Source organism: Galeopterus variegatus, unplaced genomic scaffold, assembly GCF_000696425.1.
Source record: "Galeopterus variegatus unplaced genomic scaffold, G_variegatus-3.0.2 Scaffold10161, whole genome shotgun sequence".
Taxonomy (NCBI): Eukaryota; Metazoa; Chordata; class Mammalia; order Dermoptera; family Cynocephalidae; genus Galeopterus; species Galeopterus variegatus.
This window is the reverse complement of record NW_007736272.1, coordinates 42,831-51,965: the sequence shown is the minus strand read 5'-3', so window position 1 is coordinate 51,965 and position 9,135 is coordinate 42,831. Positions and strand designations below refer to the sequence as shown.

The following is a 9,135-nucleotide window of genomic DNA, read 5'->3' as shown; positions in this document are numbered from 1 at the left end:
TTTTTTTCTCATTATAAAAGTAATAAATGCATGCCATTAAAATATGTCAAAAATATGAAAGTATAACATTTTCAAGTTACAATGGCACTTTCCTTTTTAAAAAGAAAAAAACCCAGGGCCCTTATAGGAAGAGTGGTGTCCCTTTAGCATCCTTGATGTGGCTATGGAATTATAGAGATCCCCTTGTCATTGATTCCTTTGCTATAATTCCACAGCTTTTGGGAGGTTGGGAACCACTAGCATAAAAGAATTTTTACAATTACTTATAATTCCACCACTGCTAATATTTGGAGATTTTCTTTCTTTCTTTTTTTTTTTTAAACTAGTCTTCTATATGAAAGTAAAGTAAAACTAATTGATTGAAAACGTTATGACACTGTGAGATAATTGAAAGCAAACTCCGTATGATATTGTCAGTTCAGGAGTAGAGCCACACTTCTCCCTCTCCCCTTGAAAATAAGTCCCTGCCTTCACAATTATTATGAAGGTCTCTAATTATTTGGTGGCCTCAGAAGCGAGCTCTAAAACAATGGCTTGGGGCATCTAGGTTCCCATTCCAATTTCCTTGGAAATGGGGGTTGTGTTTGAAAGAGGAAATGTGAATCATATTCAAATCCAGCCAGTGGGCCATTACTGACAGTACTTAGAAGGGCAGAAAGAGGCAAAAAGTAGAGCCTTACTCATGACATCATTACTATTCAGCCATAGGGAATAATTCATCATTATTTCAACAGGTATTTATTGAGTGCCTTTCTAAGGCCAGATACTATACAAGTGCTAAGTCCTGACGATTCAAACTTAGAAATGTAAGTAAAAGTAATGCCCCAGTACTCAAGGAGCTCCCACAGAATTGGGGAAACAGACCCATAGATCCATGGTTATAAAAGAGTTAAGCTAAGTTTTGAAAGAACTGAAATAAGCAGGGTGGCATTTCAAACAGTTATTTATATGGTATAGACCATCAACAATTCTTATGGATGCTTACTGTAAACAACCAGTAAGTACATCAACAATTGGTTTGTTTCAGTGTGAACCAGATGAAAATCAACCCTAAAATAAGCCAGGCAAAATTGAGGAGGAGGAGAGGGAAGAGTAATCTAGTCAGACAGAACAGCATACTCAAAGGTCGCTTCTATCCGTTTTACAAATTTCTCTGCATACATGAATTGCTGAGTTGATGCCAGATGACTGCGTCGCAGACATGCATGTTGCCACAAAACAAGTGACACTGCCAGTACACAGATACAAACCTCCTACCACAAATAAGATGATAGGGTCTGGGATACCAGAGTCCTTTAGCTTTGTACCCTTTGGACAGTAGCATTTGGGATTAAGAAATTGGCATCAGTAAGTTTAGATTAAATTGTTTAAGCCCACATAAGTAATTTAATTTTTAGCCATGTTGTTTCTGAGAGAGAAGACTTCCACACTGGACGAAGCTTTGAAAATCTAAATTATACATTTGAAACCAGATTTTTTTTATTCGTTTAGCTTCACCTTGGTTTCTCTCTTCTCTCCTGGATTTCAGTTCTCATTTACATGTTCATGATCCTGAGTTTGTGACAAGCACATGGCATAGTGCTGAGACTGCTCAGATGACTAAGACCTAAGGAGCTCATAGTCTGGCAGAGGAGAAAGATGTTAGGGAATTACAATATGATATAAGCACCTTCATGGAAATACAGACCAAGCGTAAGGGGATCACAGAGGATATGGCTCATCCTCCTAAAGGAGTCTGGAGCACCTCCCATCGGAGGCGAGCTGTGAGGAATGAGCCCCCACCCTAGGTGGGAGTAGTGGACAGGCACAGGGTATTCAGGCAGAAGAGGAGCAGCAGTGTCCTGAGCTATTGGATGGCCATTACCTGTTTTAGACGAAAGTCCACCTGGAGACTGGCAGTCTCACCATGCTCACATAACACGCTACCACTCTGTCTCCATGCACATTCTTCAGGGATGTAAAGACAGTTTCCTTCAGCTTTAAACAAAATTTTTAAGAGTTAAAAACTGAGTATACAGAAGGGTGTGGGTGCTTTGACAATTTCAGCATCATGACTTTATTTTTGATTTAGAAAGCAATGTGTTTTATGAAAGAGATATCCCTAAAACACCAAGAATATTGGGGATTAGTTGACATGACGTGGGAAATTTTAATGTAAGTTTCTAGATTGCTTTCTCAGAGTTTGATTTTATAAACCGACCTTCATAGCTTCGCAGTATGAAAGTCTCTCTCAAAACTGTGTTCTTCCATTAAAATGAAATTCCCTCTCCATATCTATTCTTGAATTTAAACAGCATGCATTATGTTTTCAGAACACCTCCACCTAAGATTATTACTTTGGAGAAAGGCTCTGAAGGATTGGGGTTTAGTATTGTAGGGGGTTATGGAAGTCCCCATGGAGACCTGCCAATTTATGTCAAGACTATATTTGCAAAGGTATTTTTTCCTTTTTACTATACTTTTTTTTTTTTATCAAACCTAGGTGAGATTTTTTTTAAGTGCTTTGCTTTGCTTTACTTTGGGTTTAACTTGGATGTGCGCATGTATGCTTATTTCATTTGAATATATAGAAAATTCCCATACCAGGCTAGGGCAAGAAAGTTCTTGTATAATAGCAGAGTCACAAAAAGTGTAATTTTCTTTGGATTCTATTACAGAAGGAGATGTTCCTAGATGTTAAAGAGTCTTCTTTCAGCAACACAGAATAGGGAGCAGTGCCTATTCACACTCTTCGGAAGCTAGACTTTGAAATATTGTTCTGGGCTACAAAAAAGACTTGGCTTTCTCCTTTAAGAAAAGATAACAGACACCAGAGGGCTGGGGCAGAAAGCTTCATACAAGCCTCAGATCACTGCAAGCATTAATGGCTGCCCATCACCAAAAACTTGAGGATACTTTAGCTTAAGGTGGTTTCTCTTTTCCACTACCCTGCCAGGTACTTACAGGATCAGCCCAATAGGTTAGACTAAGACTTGATAATAATGTATTCTTCAGGAATGAAATATTACTTCCAATATATCCTAGTTAATTAGTACAGAGGTCATGGTGTCCATTCCCACTGCTGCCTCTAGATAGCTGTTAGAATAATTATTTTTAACTTCATTATAATTTTGAAAATTGGAATTTAATTTTATTATAAATTTTGAAGATCTCCGCCTAGTTAATTAGTACAGAGGTCATGGTGTCCATTCCCACTGCTGCCTCTAGATAGCTGTTACAATAATTATTTTTAACTTCATTATAATTTTGAAAATTGGAATTTAATTTTATTATAAATTTTGAAGATCTCCGAAAGCTATTTAAGTATTGATATTACAACTTTTTTTTTCATTGGTTGTACTACAGTCATTTGTTTATGACTTGATCCAGTTGCCTCCTGGAGTTTTATTTTCCTTTAAAAAAAAAAAAAAAGTCTTCAGAAAGAGAAATAAGATAGATTCTCTTTCTAGAAAGCTATACCATACATTAAACACAAGCTTGCTTTTACCTGTGTAGATCTTATCACCTGTTAATTAGGCCTACTCATGACCTGACATAGAACCCTGAAGTCATTTGGCATTTGCTTATGAACTACATCGGGCAGCTGCAGATTTACCCACTGTTTCATCTTGCTAGAGTGCCTATTAAGCAGGCATGGTCTTCTCAAACACACACCTGTTGAACTGCTGCTAGGCAAAAGGGGGAAGAGGGAAGGCAGCTGAGAAACATTCTGGGTAACAGCGATGCCCCAGCCTAATACTCCCCAAGGTAGATAAACCATATACTGATTACCCTTCTCTTGAGACACTTAACACTATAAGTAGTTGTGATCACTATTCTTCCAGGGGCATTCTTAGATTTTGCTTTTGAAAGAGCCAGCTTTGTAGATAGGGATAGTGGAGAGGTTGCAAAGTTTGCTCCCATGTTTTAGCTAGTCCTGCCGGCCTGCCTTTGCCTCCATAAAGCCCCTCTGGGATGTTTGTAATGACTAGCTCACTTCATGATATCTGTGGGTAGATCAGCTGCGGTCCAGGGAGAGGCTGGTTGGCTTCTGAGGCCTTTTGACCTGGGCCCAGAGTTCAGCAGCTGTCTCAGCTGTACCTATTTACACTTTCACACAGATTGGTGGGATGGGATCCGGACACCTTTTGTCGGGTCACCAGAACATACAGTTGAGAGTGAGATGGCCATGCATTGCTGGTGAATTTTTAAGAGAAATCACCATCAAATCCCAGTGGGACAAGAGTAGTGGGAATAAAGAATGGACTCAAGTTCATATAGAATGCCCTTTTCAAAGGTCCCCATTGAAAGGGCTCATTTAGGCTGGCAGCTGGCTGGTTAGCTCACTTGGGAGAGCATGGTGCTGATAACACCAGGGTCAAGGGTTCAGATCCCCTCCCAGCCAGCTGCAAAAAATAAAAGGGGGCGGGGTCTCATTTAGGAAGCACCTATGCAAGTAAACATTATAAATAATAAATATTGAATATCCTTGGTATGTTTTATTTTTTAAGGAATAGATCATTTTTGTAAAAGGCATACCTAAAAATGAAAAGCTCTGAATTTTGAAAAAAAAGAAAAAGAAAAATCCTAAGCCCTAGCAAATGGCTCACTTCGTACAGTCAGTCTCAATAAAAGAATATGCCAATGCAAATAATAATTATCATCATTATTATTTAGATAGTCCCATAGAGTTTATTATAAGATTGAGTTTGGTGTCTTTCTCTTTCCTTTTTGCTATAGTAAACCAATATGTCCAAATTTTGAAGTTCTCTATAGAGAATCAATAAACCAAAACCTGGCAAAGGAAATTTTTTTTCAATGGTGAAGTCTTTCTAAAATGAATTCTGACACTGAGCTAAACATTTCCCCCATAGGAATTTTGAAGTTCTAGGAACTAGATATATAGGTAGAAGATAGACATTTTCCATGTTTCCTTTACAGTGAACATAAATATATAAATATATATTTTTCTTTTTTCTTTTTTTTGCAGCTGGGCAGTACAGGCATCAAACCCTGGACCTTGCTGTTATCAGCACCATGCTCTAACCAACTGAGCTAACTGGCCAGCTCACACTGAACATACATTCTTTAAAATGTTTCTCTTTTCAGATTTCTGAAGCTCAGATATCCACGGGACATGGATTTTATGTGAACTTTTTGGTGTCCTAAGCTTATTTTAATAGATCTCTTGCTCAACTAAGAAATTATTAAATTTGGGGGCTGGCTGGATAGCTCAGTTGGTTAAATTGCAGTGTTATAACACCAAGGTCAAGGGTTCAGATTCCTGTACTGGCCAGCTGCCAAAAAAAAAAAAGAAGAATCTGGCCCATTGAGGTTTTTTACCCCCTCCAGAAATGTGAAGCATCACAGGCACCTTGGGCATGTAGGAGTTGTGAGACTAAGTCACTCTGATTAACAGGCTATTGAGTCCTTCCATTTTCTTTCAGGTATTTGGTTGGTTGGAAATGTAAAAATCAAAGTCAACCTTAGGTCTTAGTTCTTCAGCAGCTGAATTTTACCCTAAGCCAGCAGAGATTGGCCTAAATAGTTCAACAACTCTAAAAATTTAGGGAGCAGTTTTTCAAAGCCTATAAAATCTGAAACAAGAGTTTGATTGTTATTAGAGTCTCACTTTATTATACTATATTACTGAGCACATACTGAGTCATTACATTTAATCCTTCGAACAGGCCACGGGTAGATAGTAGATGCCCATTTTACAGCATCTGAGAAGGCTGAGTGACCAAGGTGGGACAAATGCTGAGTTGAGCCACAATTCTAGGTGGAGGTCTTTAAGCCATTTATTTCCTCCTTCCCTTTTTTAGTCCACAAATGCCACATTGATAAAGTAGGAGAGTAGATACAAGTCAGTAAGTAATTAGCAAGAAAGCACTGTAATACCTGAAACAGAGTATAAATCCTAGGAAGTTGAAAAACCATCCTTTTTTTGCATTACTAAAAATGAAAATTTGAAGAGTTTAATATGTTTTTTTAAAAACTACGGCTGGCCAGTTAGCTCAGTTTGTTAGAGTGAGACTTATAACACCAAGGTCACAGGTTCAGATCCCCAATATAAGCCAACTGCAAAAAAAAAAACAAAAAAAAACTAATTTACACAGATTTGAGGTTTACTGAAGCCCTTAAATCTTAGCATGTTTTGCCTAGTCATTCTGATTTTATCAGAATATGATATTTTAACTAGTTACTTGTTTAATCCTGTCTTTAGTGCAGTTAATAATTATTTTCTTAAAAGATTTGCATAAAGTTGAAAGTTATTTGATTTTAGTATCCCCCCCCCCCCAGTATAGATCTGGTTTTAAATATTCTTTATTGCACATTCATATAGGAATTTCACCCTTTTCACAATTTAGAAAGTCTGGGTAATTACCCCAGCACCTCAGGACCTTTGTCCTGCAGGTGGTCAGGCATCTCAGGAATACTAGTGCCTCTTTGCTTGGCTTCGAGGGCAAAGTGCCTGTGGACTTGACCTCATGTTAAGGAGTCTTCTGGCACTGACTTTTCAAGGGACTTTAACAGTTACTCCAACAGATGGAGAAAGCCTCCATTTTCTAGATCTTTTCTTCCTTTACCAGTCTAAAATGTTTCTAGTGAGATTGGTTAAGGGACACAAAGAATGATGATGTATTGTAATGATGAATATGCTAATTATCCTGATTTGATCATCTGGTATTATACACAAATTTTGATAGTCAACTCCGTACCCCACAAATATGTATTATCAATTATGTTTCAATAAAAAAGGAAAGTGTATAGCTATGAAAAATTTTAAAAATGTTTCTAGTAATATGGCATTTTAAGATACTCAGCTTCAGAATGAAAAAAAAAACTTTCGCTTGCTTTGTGCCATTTTGAGGAGCCATGCATGACGGAGTATATAATAAAAGTAGTCATTTAGAAACCTATTTGATGATCAAAGATGAAGTTGAAGCTTTTGAATGTATTATAAAATTTTTAGAAATGCTACAATTTTATATATTTAATATATACAAGGGTACTTTTAAAAGTTCATGGAAATATACATATTATGTTTTAATTCCATTTTTCCATTAAGTTTTTGAGGTAGCCTTGTGTATGTGTATATAACAACTTTATTGAGATATAATTCACATATCATACAATCCAGCCATTTAGAGGCTATACTTATTTTTGACAGATCACAGTACTGATAGCTTAATAATGCAATAGGAAACCTATATAATGATGGTACTAGGAATAAGACTAACATCAGATTCAGTTCTATCTGCCTTTTTTGTATATTAATATTTCCATGAATATGACATCCAATTCCATTTAATACTGAATATTGAAATAAGGTTCTGCTTGTATTAAAAGAAATGTGAGTGTCAGTAGATTTCTACTAGTATTTATGTAAATGATTCATAATTATGGTTACTATTCAACCATTATTCAAACAATATACTCTGCCTTTTTCTTAATTTAAAACATTACCTAGAAAAAACTTTAATTGGTAGTTTTTAAGGCTACTCTTCTAATATGCACATCAGACACTAATTAGAGGTTTTAATATTAATTTAATATAAACTGCTTTGCTCTGGATTAAACTGGAATGTTTCTTGTTTGTAGGGAGCAGCTGCAGATGATGGCCGATTAAAACGAGGCGATCAGATTTTAGCTGTTAATGGTGAGACCCTGGAAGGTGTTACTCACGAGCAAGCTGTCACCATTCTAAAACACCAGAAAGGGACCGTAACCTTAACTGTGCTGTCGTGAGCCTTGGGTCCTGATCACAAGACAGATGTTGCTGTTTAGAATATCCACAGGAAGATGAAGCTCTGGGTGGGATGAAAAGCAACCTCAATGAAAATTTACCTTTATTCTTACCATCTCATCCTCCCTGCTCAGAAGAGGAGGCTGAGGTTTCATGTGAATTTCCCAGATCAACAATGATCTGCCTAATGTTTCCAGCTTCTGTCACCTATTAGTGAAAGTTAATGGTAAAACTTAAATGAGTCTTAGCTGTTTTGCATTTAACACCGATGTTTGCCAACTAGTAATAACTGGTTCTGATTATATTTGCCAAAACTGGAGTTAACAACCTCTCATTCCTTATACCCTTCTCTCCCCATCCCCTACTCATACAGAGGCTTTACAGCAACCTCACATCTCATTTGATGAACAGAAACAAATGTTAAGCAACTTGTCATCTCACTCATGATTTACTTATGCTAATTGTCTCTTCAAGTAAGCCAGAAAACATTAGCAGCATAATTAACTTACCAGTGATCCCCAGGATGAAATGCCAAATTCTCTCCTATGGGAAATTACTGTGTTCTCTTCTGTACAACTTATAGCCAAATAAGTTTCAAATTCATTTCTCTGGATAGATCTTTATATGTTATCATTGGTGATTTTGATGAGTCAAGATCTGAAAGGCTTTCTAATTGTTTTCTGAGCTACATAAATGCATATCACTGAGCAAATGCACCTTATTCTCAACAGGAACAATTAGCATCCATGTTCTGAACTCTAACAATGCTAAGTTATTTTCAAGTCTGGGAAGTTCATCGGGAATTAATGGTGTCTCAATAGGCAGACACCCTTCCCACCCCTCAGCCTTCAAACAAGGAGGCAGAAGCCCCAGAACCACACTGCAGAGATCAGTAAGTTTTGCCTCAAACCAGATGAGGTCTGTGTGGCATTGGCCTTGTGCAAAGTAGAGTGACAAAGTTGATTATCCTTCCCTTTACCTCCATGCCAGCCAGTGCAGCAGAAACCTAGATAAAGCAACATGTTAGCTGCAAAGTGACTGAGCAAACAAAATGACCTAGGAATCAGTGATGAAGATGCTTGGCTGCTGTGTCCTGGTCTCCAGGGAGTCTCCCGTTTGATGTTTTGCATGCTAAGAAAGCAACTACAGTGGAAAATATAGGAATACCTTTAAAGTTGATTATGGGTATTCTTATTCACATATTAGCAGGAAAAGCAGGGAGATGCTCATCATTGAATGCTGTAGGGTACTCTATAAAAAAAGTGCCATGAAGGATGAGTACCAGGGACAGTAATAGAAATAATTCAGCATTATTTAACTATAACACAGTGCTGCAAATTGTTCACAGTAATTCTCAAAGTTTAATGGACTCTAATTTAAAATGTTATTTAATAAGTATAGATATT

The 9,135-nt window shown here is 37.2% G+C and overlaps 1 protein-coding gene across 1 annotated transcript in view; it reads left to right on the top strand.

Annotated features, from left to right (window-relative positions):
- The window catches only part of LOC103609835 (multiple PDZ domain protein-like), a gene marked incomplete at its 5' end in the record, with an annotated part of 22,593 nt that extends 14,218 nt beyond the window's left edge, over window positions 1–8,375 (top strand). Inside the window, 2 exons of the mRNA XM_008594108.1 lie at window positions 2,313–2,436; window positions 7,585–8,375. Of these exons, the coding sequence (XP_008592330.1) occupies window positions 2,313–2,436; window positions 7,585–7,731 (271 nt within the window). The remainder of the gene's footprint in view (window positions 1–2,312; window positions 2,437–7,584) is intronic.
- Between the last annotated feature and the right edge of the window lie 760 nt (window positions 8,376–9,135).